Source organism: Limanda limanda, chromosome 14 (assembly GCF_963576545.1).
Source record: "Limanda limanda chromosome 14, fLimLim1.1, whole genome shotgun sequence".
In the NCBI taxonomy this organism is placed as follows: domain Eukaryota; kingdom Metazoa; phylum Chordata; class Actinopteri; order Pleuronectiformes; family Pleuronectidae; genus Limanda; species Limanda limanda.
In genome coordinates this window covers 20,684,601-20,707,611 of record NC_083649.1, presented here as the reverse complement: position 1 = coordinate 20,707,611, position 23,011 = coordinate 20,684,601, and the positions used below count along the sequence as shown (strand labels likewise).

The following is a 23,011-nucleotide window of genomic DNA, read 5'->3' as shown; positions in this document are numbered from 1 at the left end:
CCCATGCCCACTTTACTTCATGTGCTTGCAAACGCCAGGTTTCCCATTGCACAGACCATCTAAATAAAGCATATGTTCTTGATCTACTGCCAATCTGAACACCACAGCAAATTATGTATTTCATAAGGGGAATTATCTGATGCTGTTTATCTGGCAAGCACAGCTTTAGTCTCATGACCATAAACTGCATTAGTCATGAATTTAGGAGTGTTAGCCTACGGGATACTTTACACCCTGATAGACAACATTTTGTAGATTTTAGTCTTGTACTGTTCTTTTAAAGAGGCCTCCCCATGTAGCTAGTATCGATTTGAAAAGTTCACGTGTAACTATAACTGCAGTGTAAAAGCTGTGGATGGCCTCTCAACGCTCCTTGTTTCCTTACAGGACATGATAAGATTATTTAAAGCCTTATTGGCGTATTTTTATGGCTGAACCCGAATGACTCTGACAGTGCAGATTATGATGTAATGCTACAGCTGCAGATTTATTTACAACCATTCAGAAAAGTAGGTGGGAGTGCAAGGTGAACTATTCAAGTTCTTTTATTGTCGATGTTACTGGAAAATGCTTCAAGGGTCCAACTGTGCACAGCGTGACGGCAATGCAACAGGTTTGACTGGAAAATCCTCACGTGGTAAACACTGACTGAAGAATGCTTTGATTAACCATACATTTTACCTTTAAAGTCAGTCAGACAAAGATTTTCATTTGATGTGGGGTTTTTTGTTCCATAGACTGATTATACATATCTGAGCATCGATATTTGGCACAATAGTCTCTATATTGTGGGAACCAACATAGCACAAATGTAGTCCAGTAAGATAGTGGCAGCTGCTGCCTTACTTCATTCCTGGCAGTTTCAAGTGCTGACCACTGTTTTTTCCATGTTTATCTTCCACCTATATTAAAGACATATGTGGCACTGTAATCTAAATTAAAGCTCACATACTGGTGTCTGTGGCCTAGTGGGTTCCTATTTTTGGGTCACAGATATGATACAGCCAGGAGAGTAATAATGTATGCAATTGGGTCAAACATTCCCTTTCCACCCTTCCAACACGCTGTCATATGATACCCAACTCGTGATGAGCCGCCCAGGGCCTTTCACCCGAGCTGCTGGGTGTGTGGCTGAACTTGTTCAAGCTCTGACGAATGTGTTTGTGCGAAACCTGCTGTAGTCTGCCCTACCCCCTCTCCTTGGAACTATTATGTGCTGCCTCCAAGTGTTCCAGGAAAAACAACTTTTCAAGCAATAGGCTCAGCCGAGAACTGTGGAAGCCGACCCTGTTAGCACACACATTTAAAGTTATCTCGGCTTGGAACAGCAAACTCGACGCTTTGTCAGCATAAAGGTACGTACTTTTTCATTGAATTGACATATTTAGTGACTATATCAGCAGCCTGATTGGGTCAAAGCTGTTTGCGAGCAGGAGGCTCTTCATGTAAATGTGACTGTTATCAGTGATGGACTTTGATAAGGGCCATTATGTTTTCCTCAGCAGGGTGGTTGTTAGGTTGGAACGCCTAGTCCCACGTCAGCAGGTTACACAACAAACACGTCACACTAATTTCTCCAAGGAGGAGCCGGGTAAATACATTTCAGTTGACAGCAAAGTAACTGAATTCAGGCTGACCATCCCATAATACAACAACACAAACATATGTATTAAACACAATGGTTTTGACCTTTTCTTTACACCCACAGAATGGATCTTGTAAAACATACAGGTGGCTGCCACTGCGGAGCTGTTCGATTTGAAGTCTGGAATTCTCCAGACCTCCATGTTTTCGATTGCAAGTACGTTTAGTTGATTTAATTTCAATGTTTCATAATCATATAAAAATACATCAAGACTATATTGAATCTATAATCAATGGGTAGTCCGCTGCCACAATTGTTATTCTGGCCCAGAATAAATATTTAAGTAATGATAGTAAAGAGATTTCCAACGTGTTGTTGCTTGACCAATTTTTCTCTCATTTTAAACTGATGTATGTTACTTTTACAGTTGTAGCATTTGCACAAAGAAACAAAACCATCATTTCATTGTTGCAGAAAATCAATTCAAACTCCTACAGGTAGGAAACAATGCTTTCCATTATAGTTTTAAACTCTCTCAAACATTTTAAGCAAATAATGTTATTTTTCAAATTTTTTTTCCAGGGGTTGGATTGTCTGACGACATACACATTTGGCACTCATATTGGCCAACACACCTTCTGTAAAATCTGTGGAGTTCAAAGTTTCTTCGTACCTCGCTCCAACCCAGATGGATATGGTACGACCCTGACACGTTGTCACATGTGGTGTAAACTTATTTCAACATCCTCATGTCGTGTTTACTCCAAGCTGACCTGTCTGCTCTCTAATGCCCCACTTCCGTGGCTTTTACTTATATAAAGAGAAATGTTTACAATGGGACTTGAAAACTAACAGTGACCTCAGGAAAAGAGAGTATGCTGAAATGTGCTGCAGACTGTGGACTGTATTGTTTATATGCAAACAAATTAATGGCCTTTTGTTGCTGTTGTTTTTTCTTCCCAGGCATTGCTCCACACTGTCTGGATCCAGGTACAGTGCAAAGTTCCACAGTGGAGAAATTTTGTGGGGAGAAGTGGGAGGAAAGCATGGAAGCTCACAAGAGCATCAGGGACATGTCTAGACCTGCACCGGACATAGTGGATGGAAAGAAAATAACAGGATAAGATACAAAAATCAAATGTTTTTAATCAGTAGTACACAAGATACTGTACAGTATTTTGGACCCTGTTTCGCAGCATAGTGTTTATATACAGTGTAATGACTGAAAAACCTTTCTATAGCAACAACGCAACAGACATTTCTATTGTTGCCATTTAAAAAACGTCTGTCACCTTCTTTTGTGGACGCCTTGTGAAAATGTTTGGGCTACTTTAGCCATAAACAATACATCTTTATTCACTGTAAGCCAAACAGCTCATCAGATGTGTAAACAAGCTAGTAAATTCACGGCTAGTGTAACAATCAGGATAGAACAAACTTTCAATAGATCTTCAGGTTCTTTGGTCCTTGTGGGATCATCTGGAATGTGTTTATGAACATGTAGCGCGAGAAGGCAACGTAGAGATGCCGAAACCACAGGAGTTGAGTGCGATGACAGATCATTGCAGCCTGACAAGAAAAAGAGAGATTATAATTTTCTGTTCTAGATGATGGTGACATTTAAAACATGCATTGAACACTGGAAACAGTTTTTAATGTCACTTTATTTTACCTGAAGCTTATCGTGTTTTAGCTGATTCATATGTTTTGATTGATACAGTTTAAATCTACTCTAAAGGTATTCATTTCTTTATGTACTATAAGCTTAATAAAACAATTTAAACTCACTCCCCACTTCAGTGAAGTGTCTCTTTTTACTAACTTCATCTCCACTCTGGCTTTTTCCGCACAAATATTGAACGTGTTTAAATGATGTTTGCCCTCTACGACTCTACAGTTACAGGTCTTGGCCAGCAAACAGTCTTACTTTGGCTTTCCTGTAGCCCTGTGAGCCTATAACACAGCAGAGACATGAAGAGAGCAGCCAGCTGAGGGGGAGCTCCAGGAAGGAGATATACTTCCTGAGAAGGCCGACAGTCACCAGGGAGAGCAAACAGCAGTCTGGGAGAGGAGACAGAGACCCAGTTAGCTGCTAATGTTGTTTAACATTCACAGGAGCAGCAGGCAGTTAATCAGGACATGCTCAAAGTAGCAAACTCAAGCTGCCCTTTGTGTTATGGGTTGTAAGAACTAATTGACGGGAGTTAAGTGTAAAACTATCTGATTCTATTAGCAAGCACAGACTGCAAATATTGTAATGGCATCTTCGACTGTAACATTTGTCAGTTTGTGGAGCAGGAGAAGCTTCAAGCTGCTGGTAATCCTCAGGGAGTCTCTCTGTTCTGCAAGGTGAGGAGGCTTATTCCAGTGACGTTGAGCCTAGTTCTCTCCTGCCTCCTCCATAGGCCACAGGGAGACCAGTCCGGCAGGTTAGATGCTGTCTGGTAATGTATAACCTGTGTGCGTGTTTTCAAGATGGCTCACTGCAGGGACAGGGTTCAAGGAAGAACGAAGTATGTTTGTCCTGAATAAAGTGTGTGTTTGCTGTTGCTAGGACGACGAAGCCATTCATCAGCCTGGTGGAACATTTTAGATTCCCATGTATAATTAACTACATGGGATGCTTGTTTCTTATCATGGTCTCTGCAAGCTCTGTAAAACTGAATGTTTTTCCTTACAAGCAAAGTAGTCTTCCTATTGTAACATGTAACCCCCTCACTGTCCTACTTTCCCTTTCACATTCTGTTTTAAAAAAATCCCCATGGGAGTCATCATGAGACAAGGCAACTGAAAGTAAAAATCATGTACATTTGGATTGACATTATATTTAGATTTCAGGCACACACTTGTAAAAGAAACATTTGCTATACAACTGTTTTTTTCTAGGATCCAACTGGCCTTTTGCTGCCACCAGCAGATCAAACTATTTAAAAGACACAAGACCCAAGAAACCACTTTGATCAGAAGAGGGCGCTGTACATTAACAAAATGCCCAGTGTGTTCACAGTCCTTTCCAGAATTCTCAATGTGAAAAATGCAGACTGGCGAGGTAATGCTTCTTCTTCCTGTCTCGTCTAGCTGTGAGACAGCTCTGTATATTTGATTTAAGCTCTTCCCTTAAAGTTGAGATATAAATACAATTATAAGCACATGTACTCCTTATCGTTGCCCTTCATATTTGAAGTAGCAACAATACAAGAGTGACCAGTGAATTCAATCTGTGACACTGTGCTCACAGATTTTGAAAATATAAACTTCTTTAAAGTTTTCTTTATGTCAAACATACCATCGGGTACTTGTCCAGTGAAAGCAAGGTGGCTGTAGGAGGAGTAAAAAACAAAATATTACACAATGAAAATGTCCAGTATGCAAACATGACTCATCTCTCATCTCATCTTCATCCGCTTATCCGGGGTCGGGTCGCGGGGGGAGCAGCTCAAGCAGGGGGCCCCAGACTTCCCTTTTCCGGGCCACATTGACCAGCTCTGACGGGGGGATCCCGAGGCGTTCCCAGGCCAGTGTTGAGATATAATCTCTCCACCTAGTCCTGGGTCTTCCCCGAGGTCTCCTCCCCACTGGACGTGCCTGAAACACCTCCCAAGGGAGGCGCCCAGTGGGCATCCTTACCAGATGCCCGAACCACCTCAGCTGACTCCTTTCTAAGTAAAGGAGCAGCGGCTCTAATCCGAGTCCCTCACGGATGACTGAGCTTCTCACCCTATCTCTAAGGGAGACGCCAGCCACCCTTCTGAGAAAACTCATCTCGGCCGCTTGTACCCGCGATCTCGTCCTTTCGGTCATCACCCAGCCCTCATGACCATAGGTGAGGATAGGAACGAAGATCGACCGGTAGATCGAGAGCTTTGCCTTGCGGCTCAGCTCTCTTTTCGTTACAACGGTGCGGTAAAGCGAACGCAATACCGCCCCCGCTGCTCCGATTCTCCGGCCAATCTCACGCTCCATAGTACCCTCACTCGCGAACAAGACCCCGAGGTACTTGAACTCCTTCACTTGGGCTAAGGACTCATTTCCTACCCGGAGTAAGCAATCCATCGGTTTCCTGCTAAGAGTCATGGCCTCAGATTTAGTGGTGCTGATCCTCATCCCAGCCGCTTCACACTCGGCCGCCAGCCGATCCAGTGAGTGCTGAAGGTCACAAGCCGATGATCCAATGAGGACCACATCATCCGCAAAAAGCAGTGACGAGATCCTCAGACCACCGAACTGCAACCCCTCCCCACCACGGCTACGCCTCGATATCCTGTCCATGTATATCACAAACAGGATTGGTGACAAGGCGCAGCCCTGGCGGAGACCAGCACCCACTGAGAACGAAACTGACTGGCTGCCGAGGACCCGAACACAGCTCTCGCTTTGGGAGTACAGGGATTGGATGGCCCTGAGGAGAGACCCCCTTACCCCATACTCCCGCAGCACCTCCCACAGTTTCTCCCGGGGGACCCGGTCATACGCCTTCTCCAGATCCACAAAACACAAGTGGACCGGATGGGCATACTCCCAGGCCCCCTCCAGGATCCTTGCGAGAGTGAAGAGCTGGTCCGTAGTTCCACGTCCGGGGCGAAAACCGCATTGTTCCTCTTCAATCTGAGGTTCGAGGATCGGCCGAACCCTCCTTTCCAGCACCTTGGAGTAGACTTTACCAGGGAGGCTGAGAAGTGTGATACCCCGATAATTGGTACACACTCTCTGGTCCCCCTTTTTGAACAGGGGAACCACCACCCCGGTTTGCCACTCCTTTGGCACTGTACCCGACTCCCACGCGATGTTGAATAGGCGTGTCAACCATGACAGCCCCTCAACACCCAGAGCCTTTAGCATTTCTGGCTGGATCTCATCAATCCCTGGGGCTTTGCCACTGCGGAGATGTTTGACTACCTCAGTGACCTCCACCAGGGAAATTGACGACGAAACATGACTGTCACAGAGATTATACATCTGTACATCTGTATGTCATGCTTTACTTATAATATGTAACTGTGATTTAAGTTTGGTTACACTGATTTCAACACAAATGGATATAAAGTCAGTCGCTGTAAACTTAGTGCAGCAGCAAGAAGGTTTCTTTTCAGTGTAGCACAACATCCTGTTTTCACCCGTCAGTTTGTTTGTGTGTAAACAAGACGATGAAAAAAAAGTCTGAACGCATTTCCATGAAACTCAATACGTGTATATATATATACACACAACAACATCATGTTTACACCCCTGTAAGTTTATTTGTGTGTAAACAAAATGTTGAAAAAAACGTCTGAACACATTTCCATGAAACTCGGTGGACGTATACAAACTTCCATAGTGTATCATGGTATATGTTATATATGGTATGGGTCATGAAATAACTGATTACATTTTGGCGCAGCTCTGGATCAGGTGATGGTTCCAGGACTTTAAAAAAAAGGGGAATCTAGTTCTTCAAGTGTTAATGCAAGCACAGTCAAGCTTACATTTCTATAGGCAATAGTTTTAAAAAATATGGATGAAAACAAAACCCAGAAGCAAACGGCTGAGATTTGGAGCATAAGTTCAAATCCGTATGGGTTTCATCCTAATGGGAATAATGACATGTGATTTGAAGAGCAGACATATTTTGAACAGATTAGGCCCACGGATTGACAGAACTAGAGTATATAGGCCCAGTGAGGGAAAAACAGTCCAATATGGGGACAACAACATACACTTCCCAGAGCAAAACATTTTTTTTAAACCAATAGTCGGATGTAACTTGCTTTGTTGGCCTCACCAAACCAGAGCTGCTCTTCCAACTCACTACTTCAGGGACAGGATTTACTGCTGCTCTATGGAAGCAGAGCCAGGACTGTTTGGATGACCTCTCAGTCTCAGCTATGTAAGAGACCAATTCTGAAAAACATGGTGTGTGTGTGTGTGTGTGTGTGTGTGTGTTTTTGTCTGTGCATGTGTGCTTGTGGTGAAGTATCTGGAGAGATGGATGTTGATGCGAGTCTAAATGTTCTTCATTTTCCTGGAGATCCTTTTACGATTTTGGAGTAGGCTGGTTACTATGTGCATGTGTGTGAGCCACATCATATCCCTAAAAATGGCCTTTCTAAGTTAAATTTTCACGATTTTCTGATGGCAAAGCCTTAAAGTTCAGGCTGTACCTTACAGCTTTATGGATGGCTATGTGGTTGGCATGGCCACTCACACCTCTTCCATCGAAGGTCAGCACCTGAAACAACAAAATATCTCATTTTACGGACGAAGAGCCAGAGTCAGGATATCTAAGAGTGATATTAAATAAACTGAACAACAGAGGGGCAGATGCTGGTAGGGTTAGTTAAAGGGTTTCTGTGTCTGACTGTGGAGCTGCTTGGCAGCTGACAACTGATATTTAAAAAGCCTTTTTCTGTGTGCATGCTTGCACACTGGAGGAAACAAGTAAAAAAAGAATCAGGTCAAAGGGAAAGAAAAAGTGCTTGACTAAAGACTTGGCATGTTCTATGCTTAGGCGTATTCTACCATGACTATGTATTTACCATCAGCATAAGTTTAAACTCCCAACCACTACATATTATGAGTAAACTCCTAAAACCAGAATCTGTTAGATTGGGCTGGGTTGCAGAGTAAAAGTGCGACAGTGCTCAGCTAAATGAAATGTAATGGCATAATGTTTGCCTACTGAAACAATCCTGTTAAAAGAGGGGGGAATTAATAACTTTTCACATCTGGTTGTAGGTAAACATCACTGTTTTAAAATACAGAGCAGATGTTGCAGTGAGATTGACATGATTCTCTAATTGTCTGGAAGCACTTTCACTGTTGAGCTTGAGAGGATGGGAGGAGGCAGTATGTGTGTTTGTTGCCGTCTTTGATGAAAAAAGAGATCAGCAGCCAAAGAACGGAGGAACTCAGCTGTACTTCTTAATTATCAACCTAAAGAACTTGTTTTCTTTTACAATTGCTGCCGTACTTTCTGTTCACCAAGTGGTTTGACTGTTTTATCCTTGTTGAGATAGACTGGATGAAAATTCCTTGTTTCTAAATTTGCCACATTCCCAGTAGCTAATTGCTCAGAACTGCTCTGGGGTTGATAAGAATCTCAGAAACTAAATCCAAACTTTATCCTGCAGCAGAGACCATTTCCCCTGTTTTTTTAAGGGAGGCTGAAAATGCAGTCTGCACTGGACAAAAAGAGATGAGGCTTACAGGATTATTATCCAGACCACAGTGGAACTAGGATAATGAACTAGCAGTATGCCAAAACATATAGTAAAAACAAAACAATATAGGATACTTTCAAAGAATGGCAAGAAACTGTATGAACATCCTACCATGTTGACGGAGTGGGCTCTAATGTGCTTCACAATTACAGAGGAGACCAAAGAGATGCTCCATTCGGCTTTGGGGTCGTCTGGAAGTTTTCTGGAGAGCAAAGAAAGAGACCCTGGTTATCAAAGTTAATATGAACATTGTGTTTTGCTGAAGCTGTTGTAAGACATGCACTGAACTCTGAATATTCTACTGAATTATCCAGAGGGCAGGGATGTGAAAACTCAAATGTCAGTTGTTCCAGACATGGACAATGACATGTCTTGGCCAAAAACTGTCCTACTTTGGCTTTCCTGTAGTCCTTTGTCAACTGCTCCAGGTTTTCCTGCCAATAACTCCAGAGAGTGGCCAAATGAGCCCATGTGAATATACAGCAGGATTATTTATCCGGAGAATTCACGAGCGTGTGGGCGTTTTTGATGATGTAACAGATGCAAAGATTGAAGAGCTTTTGGTGATAAGGGCTGAGGTGGGTGTTGATGTGCTGTAATCAAAAACAGCCTGCCTCCTGTGTGTTTAACCCAGACGCCAACCCTCACCTGAGTTCTGTTTGTTGTTCTGTTTTCCTGTTCTTGTTAATGCATCTGACTCAGACAATCTCCTACTGCGGGGAATGCCTGGCCCACTTGTCCAGGCAATTTCCAGAGTTCATTTGTGAGACAGCTTGAGATACCAGAACTCCACTGTAACTGAGAGTCAGAAATTGTTTATGCAACCTAAGCTCACTGAATATTTCTGAGGCTGAACCGTCTCATTCCTGTATAAAGCACAGGATTTCTGCACAGAGCAGATTTAACCCATGCGTTTGAAAATAGGCTGCTGTGGAATGCAAACATGAGGGCATGCAGGGAAGTCTGGGGGTTAAGGATCAGGAGACTCTCATAGCAACAAACATTACACCTGACCAGCTTAAGCTCTGAGCCTACATTACATACACAAACTCCATTTTAGGCTGATATAATTTCTTTTCTCAGTATGGAAAATAATAATGTGGCTTTTTATGACTGTTCCTCATGAACTCCAGAGAAACCAGTCAAAAAAAAGGGCAAAAAGAGCTTAAAAACAAACTCGGACACAACAGTTCGCACAAAAAGGCAAAGATCTCAGTGCTGCTTTTTAAGTAGATCAATTCTTTGCACTATGTTGAAGAACTTCAGTTGAATACTGAAATGACTGCAAAACAGTAGAGGTGCTGGAAAGGATCACAATCCCTGACTTGAGGTGTTGTTGTTCACTCGGGGAGGCCCATGGTGGGTGCGAGAGATGGTGCATGTATGTATTTGAAAGTGCATAAAGTTGGGTTCAGTGTGTGTCAACAGTTGTTCCCCTCCCCTTCGTGGCAAACAATGAGTCAGGACGGTTGAGCCAGTGCAGGGAAGTGATGGATTAGGCCACAAATCTATTGGCTGCCTGCGATGTGAGGGTCAGGGCTCTGGGAGTCGGGGGTGGGATGGAGGGCTCGGCAATGTCCGGGGGATTAGGGGGCGGAGAGTTGGAGGTTCAGAGATAGTTTAAAACTGACATATTATGCTATATACTGCCTCAATTAATAAAATACAACCCCAATGTCCCCATGTGTGTCAGCTGAAAAAGCTGATGGAAACATGTAATAGTTTTTGCCAAAGTGCATCATATGAATTAGGCAAATATTCGGTTTCATTTCATCTCATGTTTTAACACTCAGTCTCTTCTGCTGTGCTGCATTTATTTATTTATAATGTATTATTATGTCTTACAGCCTGACAACCGTAGCTAAGCACAAGTTGGCTAGGCGGGGGGGGGGTAAGAAAAATGAACAAAAGATATCAGACAACTGACCTTTCTCAAGCAGGATGCAGGCTGAGTGTCAACTTTGCCATGGCAACAGTATAAAATGTCCTAAAGTAACCTCCCTGCCTCCCTGTTCTAGCTTTGCATTTGGATGTCTAATTGCTTGCAGGCATCTATATGCAGCTGTTGAACCTTGGCCCAGTAAGGGGATTCTGCATGTGTGTATGTGAGGGAGAGAGAGAGAGAGAGAGAGAGAGAGAGAGAGAGAGAGAGAGAGAGAGAGAGAGAGAGAGAGAGAGAGCGAGAGAGAGAGAGAGAGAGAGAGAGAGAGAGAGAGAAAGGGAGAGAGAGAGAGAGAGAGAGAGAGAGAGAGAGAGAGAGAGAGAGAGAGAGAGAGAGAGAGAGAGAGAGAGAGAGAGAGAGAGAGAGAGAGAGAGAAAGAGAGAGAGAGAGAGAGCTTGTTTAGTCTGGTCACATGGACCACAGGCCTGTGAAAGTGCCAGACTTCTGTCCACACAGTAAGATTATATGCCCTGCTGGGAATGGTTGAGATGCCACTAAATGCCTACAGTACACCCACAATATCCAAGTGTAATAAGGTAGTTACAACTATAGTAACAACAGCAGCAGATATGTTTTCTTCCCATCCAATGATTTACAAACTTTTGCTAAGGAAATGAGCTGTCAGGAAAATGAAAGGAAATGATACTGTAATTCAGAACAAAAGCAATCTAATGTGATCAATGTGAGTTTTCTGCTGCCTGCAAAATTCAATGACTGGGAGTTTTACTGTGCAGATGCCAGTGTCTGGTAGTGACAAATGTATCTGGGATAAAAGCACAGCCTGAGGTCAGTGGCAGGGATGGAACATCTCTCCATAATTTACTGCGCCCTGCCATGTGCTTATAAATCAGCCCGGTCTATGTTTTTACCATTGATCAATTTATATTTAAAAGTTGTGTTGGGGGGGTAGTAGAATCTACTTTCCTTTTTTAAAAGTTGCTGAGGTTTTTTTTTTTTACATGCAAGTGCTATGTTATCAGGGACAGACAGACATTTTTAGAATTACTGAGACATGTGATGGCGGAGAGGCCTCAGTTCAGTCTGATGGATAATGTAATGAAGAATTGGAATGGCTGGATCTTTGCAGCCATTATGGAGTCCAGGGAGCAGACAGAGGTCAAGCCAGTGCAAATGGAGAGGCAGCAGAGCGTGCTCAGATCCAGCTTGATCACAAAGGCCCCAACATGCACTGGAGCCCCAGATACTGTCAACACAGCTGTCCTATTCAGTGTGCATTAAAGTGAAAAGCCTATTTTACAACAGAATCCACGTGTTTTTCTTGTCATCTTGTAGAACTGGGCTGTGGTTATGATTGGGAAAGTTTCACCAAGATCTGTCATCAGGAAACATACCCCACACTGTGTGTCATTGACTTCTGTTGTGAACTTGGCCAGTGGCGTCAGTACATCACACCACCGTAATTAATGAGACGACAGTACATAGAAACTCCCCATAATGCAAAGAGTTAGCATTCATCTAGTATTGTTGTGACTACTACAACATGTATTGCTAATTATTAATACAGTTTGACTAGTTCTGATAATCTCTTGATCTCTTGATGTTTACTTGTATGCAGACAGTGGCATGTATTTCTTAATATAAGATGATTTGCAAAACAGTGGTTTTAACCTGTTTATTACTATAACTATTGCTGACCATACAGCTAACATTACAATTGCCAATGCTGCTCCATTCATCTCTGTTCAACATTTTCCCCTGCATTAATGTTTAGAACACTGTTTAAACGCTGTCTTTTCTCATGAATGTTATGAATATTGTTATTTTGTTGATGTGCTTTGTTAAACGCAACAACCATTTGCCTTCTGTCTGTCCTGGGAGAGGGATACCTCCCATATGTCTCTTTTTTCTCGCATTAAAATGTTTGGGGTGTTTTTGGAGCAGTTTTTTCTCACTCTTGTAGACTCATTAAGATGGATTTTTTCCAAAGCATAGCACATGTCCTGGTTAGTGTAGTTTGGCAGACAAAACGGTGGCAAATGTTTTTGACCATGCAGAAAGATCTGCATTAAGACAATGTCCTTATTTACGCTTGACTTTATCTCAAACACTTAAGTTTGCCTATAGCCGAAGCACAATTTTTCAACCCTGTATATTGTTTTTATGAATCCAACTGATTTTGCACTGCCTTTTCCCCTTTTCTTCCTTTTTGCACAATAAAATGACCAGTGAGAAAAACAAGGCAGTTCATATGTGGCCAGTGAAGGTTAAGAGCAAGAAGCCAGAGCCTTGCTAACCATGTAAAGACACACAAAGAGAAAAACTGTTTGGAATGACCTACATTAGCAGCGCTCAGAGGGCTGCCAAAATGCATCCACAGTCCTTGGCAGTTGGCTCCAGCGGACATGGACAAGAGGAGGAGGGGAGAGAGAGGGGGGGAGTGAGAGAGAGGGGGAGGGAGGGGGAGGGAGAGAGAGCGAGAGAGAGAGTGAGAGAGAGAGACAGAGAGAGAGAGAGAGAGAGAGAGAGAGAGAGAGAGAGAGAGAGAGAGAGAGAGCGCTTGGTTGTGAGTGAGCGGGGCTGGGGCTCCCAAAGTTCTGATTAGGTGTGTGTTTTGGGCAAACAACAGAATACACAGAAAGGGAAAATGGGCAACACTCCAGTTCAACAGAAGTGCAGACAGCACTGAGATCAAAGTTCAGCTATATTCTGTGTGCACAAGATGATAAAACTGTGATGTCACAGACAGACACAGACAAGTATGCAAACACACATGCATGCGCACACAATTTGTTCTTCTATCTTAGTGAGGACATTCATTGACATAATACATTCCCTAGCCACCTTTACCCTAAAGTTAACCAGCCAAACTAAATGCTTAACCTGAACCTAAACCTAATTCCAACCCAAAAACCAAGTCTTAACCCCTCAAACAGCCTATTGAAAAGAGAGTAAAATGTCTTTCTATAAATGTCCTCACTCTGTAGCGTCAATGCTTAAAATGGTCCTCACAATGATATAAGTAGAGGGACACACACACACACAGCAGCAGTGTTCGCTGGGGCAGGCGACCTCGGCAGGCTGCCAGCTTATTACTGTGAGTTCCAGGTTAGTGCCATAGTTCATACAGCTCTCCTGGCTAGCCAACATGCACACTCTCACATGTGCACTTCCCTGAGGTTCCTGGAAACTCCAAACATTTTCAAGGGAAGCTGCAGGGTTGATCCATTCCACGGGGGGAAAACAAATCCTGCTTTTTCAACAACACCTTCAACAACTATTTTCTCTGTAACTTGACGTTGCCAATATCCAGAGCCGTGGGGACTGAAAGCCGTACAGCTGCATACACAAGAAAACAAAATATAGGGAAAAAAACACAAGAAGAACAGCAATCAAGTTTGAAGTGCTGTCTCTGAGTTCTGTTGGCCACTTTGAACATGAAATGACAATGGTTGTGATTATGTTTGTTTCAACTTGGAGTAATTTATAGCCAGATTAAGAAAAATGTATCTGTGTCTATATATAGTTCACAGCATTTAAAATATACATATTTTATTTTATATTATTTATTATTTTATTGAAGTGATATTTTCTCAATTTATAATTTTCTTTATGGATTTCCCTGGAGAACTGAGATGAATAAGCTAGCATACAAAAGCCAGAATGTTTCTTAACACTGCATTTGTTATGGAACCACTGACACAGAGTGGCACCGTTCATTCACAACACTGAGAGGAAGATATGCTCAAAGGTTTTCCCAGACAAAAAACTCAAACTAAAATCCATTGACACTTAAATATGTGACCTGCAAATCAAAACTTAAATCTGAGCTACCTGGTGAAGCAGATGCTGTTAAATGAGGGATTGTATTTGGGAAACCCCCAAAATATCTAATAATCTAATTTAGTAGAGAAAACTAAGTAATTTATTTGCTGCCAAAAAACATGTTAACCAGCCCGAACAGTCACCCAAATGCGGATACCTGCCATTGACTGATCCATCACAACTGTCAAAAAGATTGATAGATTGCTCGGAGCAAACAAACAGCTGAGTGTTGCAAACACGACAAGGAATTTAACACAGTCCCACTAAAATAAGTTAGTAAACTCAAAAAACTGTTGTAAAGTTTGCATTGGGGAAAACTTTGGAACTTGTTTAATTATATTTTTAGAGAAGGATACACTAATATATGTGTAGATTTTGATTAAACTGTAGATAAGGGGGCTTTAGGGGGCTACTGTCCAACAGATCAGACCTAATGCTCTTCTTGACAGTAAATCCTTAGTCTCATTTAATTTAATAAAAATATATTTTCTATTCTAACTATATGATCATACTGTTTACATTTTCTTTGCAGAATATCACTTGTGGATGTTGCTACAACTGAATTCACCTGCAGGTTTCAGCGTTTCCTCTCATATCATATTAATATATTTTTCATGGTTCTGAACATGTTGCTTGTAGTTAGCTGGCAACATCGTTGGGACCATGTATTTCTTTCACATGACATGCTTGTACCCATAAAGGAAAATCGAGGGTTAAAGAATCCATTTGATATCCAGTATCATAGTAGAAGTCAGATCACAAAAAGATAACATGTATTGTATTTTTAAACTTGCATTGTCTTGCCTCCGTTGTCTGTGCGAGTGTGATTTGTGGTCAGCTCTAACTGACAAGCTCAAGGAGGCAGAAATGCTGAGACCTGAGTCCTGAACTTAAGACAGAGTAGGTACATTTCTCTATGGAACTATTTTTTATAGCCAATAATTAGTCTTTTTTAAACAATTCTGGTTCTCTGCAATAGACGACACAATCATGTTTAACACACAAATCTTTACATTCAAAATCACACATCATAAGCAACACAAATATGTCAACATTCCAAAGGCACCCAAGTGAAATATTGTCATATACAGTATGTTGTGTGTTTAGTACAGAAGGCTACTCACCTGTGGTCGACTATGGTGACTCTGGAGGCCGGTATCCCCAACACGGCACAGCTGTTGAGAAGTTCTTGTTTACGCTGTGCTCCTTGATTGTAGTAGTTTCCTGTGGAATATTTGGATACAAAATGTACGGAACAATTTAAGGAAATTCTGTCACTGTGAAATGTTCATCTCTAATTGAAATATCATATAACATTACTTGTGTTGGATCTAAATGAAAATGTGGCACAAGTTTGGAGTGCTGATTTAAATTTTGGGTAGACGTTGTTTTTACGAGTACAATAAGGAATGTCCCCGTTTTTGGAAATTCCTTAGACTGTGTGACAAAGGTGGATATTTCTACTGAAAAATGACTACATTTGTATTTCACTTTTAATGTGGCTCAAAATTTATCTTGTTTTTTATGAAAATGAACATGGTTGTGGTTGAAAAAATCGTTTGGTGACACAAATTTGTTTGATTGTAATATTTTGCTTTGGTGGCATTACTCTTTTTCAAGATCTAATTTTCATGAAGTCTTTCCAAACTTCACTGAAAAAACTAAAGATGTGCAAAGCTTGCTATATACCCTTAGTGCAAGCCATTCAGAAATCACAAACTAAAGATCAGCAAGCAAGCTCCTAATTTGAGGCTGTTTAGGTTGATAATGTTGTGACTATCTAAAATACTTTTTTCTTTTTTTTAAATGACACTGGCAACAATACTAATGGCACAACTCAACAGGACTGTATGGTGTCATGTTGGTGTACCACATCTGGACAGACTGTGCAGCTGGTAAAGGGAAGTAAATGTTGGATCAAAGTCACCAAAGTCATCAAAGTCATCTCAAACAATGGCTAATGGAAAACAAGAGCTTTGATCTCTTTTACTTAAGCTTTAGTGTCAAGTGTTTTTTCTTGATTTGCATATAAGCATAATGGTGTCTGTAGTTGTTACGTGTAAAGTATCAATCTGAGCTTGGTGTTTTATTCCTGCTTCTTACCGGCCTAGCGACAATAGAGGTAAAGTGCGATTAATTGAACTCTTAGCTGTAGAATATTTACATTTTGAATGTATACTTCTCATCATCAATGTGCTCTGTTTCAATCGAATATACAAAAATGTTTTTCAGCTCTGTATGTGTTCAGTAATTGAGAGCAATAATTGTGTGCTTTTATCTTTAACCACTTTAAGGCAAGGAGGCCCTAATACATCAAACCAGTGGACAGTAGAGTAGAATTGTCTCTAGCACCTCACATGCCAACATGATGTATAAATCAGACCCAGTAATCCGTAAAGCAGAGACAGATAATGTACATAAACTGTAACTACACGTTTGTGATGTTGTGTGATGTTCTGCCTCTTTTGAAGATGTTGTTGTTATTCTCTTTTAACTCTCATGAGTCTAACATGTAACTAGGACTGGCTAACACTAGTTAGCATCAGACCACACTCATAACAATTCGTCCCCTAACTTCACACTGACTCCTTAGTGTGTGATTGATGTGTAACCACCGCTGTGTTGTCACCGTACCTTCAGATAAACACAACAAGTGGACGCTGGCATTCAACTCCACGAGTCGTATAATCGTTGGCGCGAAGAACATACATTCATCATCCGGATGCGCAGTAACAACCAGAGCTCTGAGATCAGATCCGACTGTTTCCAGGCTCGATAAATGTTTCAACGACGTCAACAAAGCTCCTCGCTGTCGACGGTGAATGCATTTGATCCATATTAGAAAGGATAAAACTACGAAGACACCAAGGTAAATAGTCATTATTTTGACCGCTACTGTAAACAATCCGTGTGAAAACAAAAGCCTGACATGTAAATAGTTCCACGTTTAAAACAGGTACGCAGTATCCTTCCTCTTCCTCTCTCGGGGTACCTGCACGTCTGTGTGCTGTATCTGAGGCGACCTCGTCTATAAAGCATCACAGGAATGAAACTCCATCAAAGCCACATCTTGCCCCTTTTAGCCAACTATAATGTATTTTTCTCCCCAGGAGTCACTGTCGCTTTCTCACTTAAATTTGGGTGTAAAACAAAAACATTGGGGAAAAGCAGGCAATAAAAAATATTGGAAAATTATTTTCTACCGCATCTAAATAAATAAGACTTGTAAATAACGGGATAAAGTTAAATCATCACGTGGAAATGTCTATTTGTTAAGCGTGAAAAACACAAACACCACAAACGTTCTCATGTTTGAGGGGAAGATTTAGCTGTCACACCGGTCTGTCCTTACAGGCAGATAAAAATCCACAGAGAACATGTATTTGTATTCATCAAAATACAGACACAGGAGTTAATCAACTTAATAAGTGCAAAAATCATAATTTTATTCATGTAAAAAAAAATTTTGAAACGCGACAGCTTCCAGTGAAACTAGCCGAGTACGGACAATTTATTTTATGCTGTCAGGACATCGTCCGACAAATGCGGCGCAGCCTTCAGTCTGCTCAGTCGTCCACAGTCCCAGACCCGCGGATTTACAATCAAGTATTCACACAGATTCCTGCCCGGGAATCCCCACCTCCGCCATCCGTAGAATTTCTATATATGAGGTGAGTGCAAATTGCTCATGTGAACCCTAGAAACATGTCTGGTTATCCCGCTTTTGAGCGCCCCGGTCTACGCCGAAAATCTGCCTTGCAAGATGGCGACGTGGTTGGGATTTCAAAGGTGAATTACAGGCTAAGTTCGCCAGCTAGCGACAACAACAACATCTCCAGCGTCACGCTTCAACGCCGGGCTGGCAAAGTAGCATACACTTTAAAATCTGCGTTCGTCGTGGCGCATGTATTTGGTGCATTTCCGGGGGAGCTCTCTGTTGTGGACCCATCCCCCCCCCCCACCACCCAAAGATAGGATACAAATCCAATTGCGTTTGTGTGATGCTGTGGTGGTAAAAGACAACAATAACAACGCACAGCAGCGGGATTCCTCACGGCTGCTGTTGTGTGCGGCGCCACGATCTCCGCCGTGTGAATTCACATCATCAGAGAGACCACTGCGAAGGGTTTCTCAAATTAACTTTACCAGGAGCTTCACCGGGTGACGACAAAAGCAGCGTACATGCCCGCATGAAAATGCCTTAAACCCCTCTGGTTAATATATGTGAAACGTGTTTAAATGGCGATGATAGAGAGATGTGGGAGAAAACCCCAGGACTACATGTATTGTTCTCTCCATTGGTTCCAGCTACGTTCATGATCTATGGAAACAGGGATGAGAGAGAGGGACAGCTTCAACTGGCCTTTAAATATATCCAGACAATTATACCCATCATTGATTTGATCAAGCAGGTTGTGGATAATAAGGATACTCTCAATGGCTGCTGCAGCTGATTCAGACATTTTGATATCACCCTGAATTCTCAGTTGCTTTGAACGAAAGCAAAAAATGATGCAGCGACCTGGTGACTCGCTGAAACATGCTGTGTCACAGACTTCAACCCATGAGCTCTCCCTTTTCCTTTAATTGGGAGCATGATGAGTTAGTTTGTTAAAACTTGGAGGAAAGTTGTTGACTATTTGTAGCAGAGCCGGACCTCACTTGATGAAGATGACATCATCATCACCCCCCCCTCCTCCTCTCGCAGCATGTGCAACATTTTTTTGGTCAAAACCTTACCCTTCGGAGGAAGTCAGTCTCCTGAAATACATTGAACGAATCGTGGAAGAGTGAAACAGTGAAAGCAAGACTTAAAACCTAGCTTTATCATTTTATTTGTTCCTAGTTAGTTTGGCTCAAAGTCAGAACATGTTGCAGATGAGAATCAGATTCATGACCTGTTATGTGTAGAGGACATGACGCCATTTGTCCCTGCTTGTAGTTTTCCAAAGTTCCATCAATGTAAATGAGAAACTAGTAAATATAAAACCAACTCATTATTTAGATGGTAAAACCAGCAATTGCAACCAAAGCTGGTTAGTAACAAGTGACGTTATCCAGCTGCTGTTGATATATTTTTAGTATTTCTGAAATCGTGAAAGTGGATTCAATTCTGTGACCTGCTGAATGCTGTGGCCTGCGGATTGAAAAAAAAACACCCAGGTTATGGTGGCAGTGGTTGCAGCTTTTCCTACCCTGAAGTTAGCATCATAATCATACTGTAAATCTCGCAGTCCTAGAATAAAATGTTAGAGGCAACAGAGCACAAATTCACATGATGGATCCCTCTGAGGAACAGAGCAAATATCCTGAAAAAAGGTTTCCTGCATGTGTTTAGCACCATGTTTTAGTCCTAATATATCAAATCCAAACAGAAAATCTGTGTTTGTTCTATTGCAAAGCACTGCGATATTTCTTTATTAGCAGTCATTCATCAAAAGTCGCTGCGCTCTGGCCAGGTCCCTGTTCTTTGCACATTGCTTCACTGAGCCAAGCCATAATATGCAGCTAAAATAAACGTGCTAATTTTATCCAACTAACATATTTGTTCAAATTCAAGTGGGGGTGGATTTGTTAATTTTATAAATAAGAATAATTAAAGATGGCATGATATATACTATTCTGAAGTAGTGTCAACATGAGAGGATATTTGAAACCATGATCAATATTCAGATATGTTTGCCATGCAATGTGAGATTAGAGACAACACTTTCTTTCCACTGCTGCATGACAGTTTATTAAGCAAACAAGTTAATTAACATCTTAGAAACATTATACAATCCAAAAATATTTTAACTACGACTCAACACCCTGCCAATCCCTTTTTAACTAGAATGGCACTCGGTTGAGCACATACCTCCACCAAGACCCATCAGTCCCCTTAAATTCAATCAAGCTGCACCAAATTGCACATACTAGACCATTCATAATGGTGTATTTAGAATTTGATTGTTACCTTTTTACATGTTACTAGAAACAGGAGGGGATATGAGCAGGGCAGTGTTCCTATACTCACCTGCATGGAAACAAAGTTATTTTTATTTCAAAAAAGAAAAACATGAAAGGAAAGGAGATGGGAAGCATCTGTTTTAACCAATTTACTTTTTTATGAAATATGCTTTAATATGAACATTTCTGAAATGTCCGGTTGTGTGTAGTTTTGTGCATACTAACTTGTATCAATAGACCACACAGCTCATATCCTGTTGTACTCTTTTACTTTGATGCTGCAGAAGCATGTTTCAAACTGCAGTATTTTCTTTGATCCCATATTGTCAGTCTAACTTACTATGTTTGAATCTTATACGACAGATTTATTTTTTCATGCAGACAGATACTCATGAGTGTTTTATATGTCCACTATAATGATTAGAATCTGACTTTTAACAAACATATATGTGTCTCTGTCTTTGGTTAGGTGGTTTGTGTCTCCAAACATGGTCTAGCTGAAGTATCTGATTCGTGAAGCCGCAGCAGCCCGGGAGCACTGAGCCAGGATGTCCAGTAGCTCGGGCTACCCCCCCAGCCAGGGGAGCTTCAGCAGCGAGCAGGGCCGATATCCTTCCCATTCTGTCCAGTACACCTTTACTGGCACACGCCACCAACAGGTAAAAACTCTTTTAAGCTTTGTTGTAGGTCCCCTTACAGTTCAAATTACAATAAATTATGTTCAAATCTGAATTTCCCCCCAGGTTTTCTGTTATTGAGTGCAGTAGAGAGCAGATTATGGCTCAGAACTACACACTTTTTGTTTTAATTTTATTTCACTGTCGTACTCCTCCTGTGAAATCACTCAGCAAGTGGCAGGCTAACATTCCAAATAAGAAAAGTAATTTTTCTTTTTGGCTTGACCGCTACAGCAGGGCCAGCACTATAAACATGAATGTCTGTGAGTTACCGAGTGACAGTCACACCACTGGTCATTTGCCAAGTGTTGGATTTTGGCAATCGCCCTTTTAAAGCAATTTGGGCAAAAAGTTACTTTCATGTTATTGAAGAAGGCGACTTTTCTCTGTTGGCTTCTTTGAGGCTCTTGGCTCTATAGTCAGGTGTTGGCAGAGTTCTCTCTGCATGCTGAAAAGTTCAAGCCCATCATGGGAACATGCACAGGTAAATCTGAAACCACTGGCATTTGGCTGATTTAACATCGCAGGACAATGCTGTCTAGGGATGGGTATCGTTTGGTTTTTATCCGATACCGGTTCCTAACCGATACTTTTAAAACGATACCGGTGCCTAAACGGTGCCTGAACCGATACTTTTTTCAAAAAAGTGCACAAAACGATGCTTGACTAAGAAAGGCTTTTTTTATTGCCAAATATATTAACTGTTTAAAGTAGATTATAAATATAAATAAATACAAAACCCTTTTTAACTCAAAACTATGAATAACATACGAACTGTTAACAAAAGTTTACACTAAACTTAAATAAATAAAAATAAGTACAAGACACACACACTCTGACTCGTGACTCTGCCTTCGGTTCCTGAGCCAAATGAAGACTGAGGGTCGCTTTTCCATCACTCAGAGACCCCCGTGTCTCCGCGGCTGGGGCTGTCGCAGGCAGGCTTCGGCCCGCCTTCGTCCCCCTAAAATGCGGTCACTTTTATGAAACATTTCTCGGCGTGGTCTTCGTCCCGGAGCCCGGTCCCGGAGCCCGGTCGCGGCGCACCGCCACGGAGGAAATGCGCACGGCGGGGGCCAGCCAGCGCCGGGGAGAGGTCTCACGAGGAGATCCCCCCCCCCCCCCCCCCCCCACACCTGCACGGGAGCCCTGACGCACGCGGGGTGCGGGCAGCGCGGGGACAAGAGTCTGTCCACCGGCAGCCGCGTGGCCCGGCGGGAGCCGCCGCTTCCCGTGAAGGAAGGAGCGGAAGTGTGAGGAGGCGGGACGAGCGGAGACCTCAGTCTTCCATTGGCTCAGGCACCGAAATGAGGCACCGAAATCTCCGTTGCGTTTCGGTCCGGGTAGGTACCGGTTGTATTGGAACCGGTTCCATATTGGAACCGGTTCTCGGTACCCAACCCTATTGCTGTCTGCAGCCCAATTAGTGAGACGGTCCAATATGGGGTAGGATACCATAAGTAAACTATGAGCAAAATGCAGAGGGTTAGCTTTATGTCTGTATGAGGGGGAAAAAAGGAATCACCAGTCAAATATTAAATTTTGCTAACCCTTACCTAGGGCTGGGCGATTTTTCAATCCCGATTCGGGATCGCGATAAAATTTTGATCGATTTCGATTATCTCCTCGTGACATGTATTCGATCTCACGTGGCAAAAGTAAGCGCAACAACAGTGTCGGAGTCTGCCGGCTGCCGTCTGCTGGCAGGACACGACACGCCCCCTTCCCATCGTGAGAACTGCTGCAGTTGCGAGAGAGAGAACAAGAGAGAACGAAGTTGAAAAAATGAGTGAAACTGAAGTCCGGGACAGCGAAAATAATGCCAAATGTGAGAGCGACATCCCTACATCACCCGGAACCGAAGACATTGTCGGAA

The 23,011-nt window shown here is 42.2% G+C and overlaps 3 protein-coding genes across 7 annotated transcripts in view; 2 read left to right on the top strand and 1 right to left on the bottom strand.

The window, feature by feature from the left end:
* Window positions 1-1,660: 1,660 nt before the first annotated feature.
* On the top strand, window positions 1,661-3,354 carry cenpv (centromere protein V). Its single transcript, XM_061086509.1, has 4 exons — window positions 1,661-1,801; window positions 2,013-2,082; window positions 2,168-2,282; window positions 2,549-3,354. Exons 1-4 carry the CDS (start codon window positions 1,710-1,712, stop codon window positions 2,707-2,709), a joined length of 438 nt encoding a protein of 145 aa, XP_060942492.1. The 5' UTR covers window positions 1,661-1,709; the 3' UTR covers window positions 2,710-3,354.
* On the bottom strand, window positions 2,714-17,550 carry pigl (phosphatidylinositol glycan anchor biosynthesis, class L). Its single transcript, XM_061086507.1, has 7 exons — window positions 17,144-17,550; window positions 15,634-15,733; window positions 8,896-8,986; window positions 7,726-7,793; window positions 4,872-4,903; window positions 3,513-3,646; window positions 2,714-3,154 (listed from the first exon to the last, which is right to left on the bottom strand). Exons 1-7 carry the CDS (start codon window positions 17,388-17,390, stop codon window positions 3,026-3,028), a joined length of 801 nt encoding a protein of 266 aa, XP_060942490.1. The 5' UTR covers window positions 17,391-17,550; the 3' UTR covers window positions 2,714-3,025.
* Window positions 17,551-18,070: 520 nt separating this feature from the next.
* The window catches only part of ncor1 (nuclear receptor corepressor 1), a 51,242-nt gene continuing 46,301 nt past the window's right edge, over window positions 18,071-23,011 (top strand). For all 5 annotated transcript variants that reach the window (XM_061085811.1, XM_061085813.1, XM_061085812.1 and 2 more), the window contains exons 1-2: window positions 18,071-18,180; window positions 20,928-21,117. In XM_061085811.1, coding sequence (XP_060941794.1) covers window positions 21,007-21,117 — 111 coding nt within the window. In that variant the 5' untranslated portion in view covers window positions 18,071-18,180; window positions 20,928-21,006. The remainder of the gene's footprint in view (window positions 18,181-20,927; window positions 21,118-23,011) is intronic.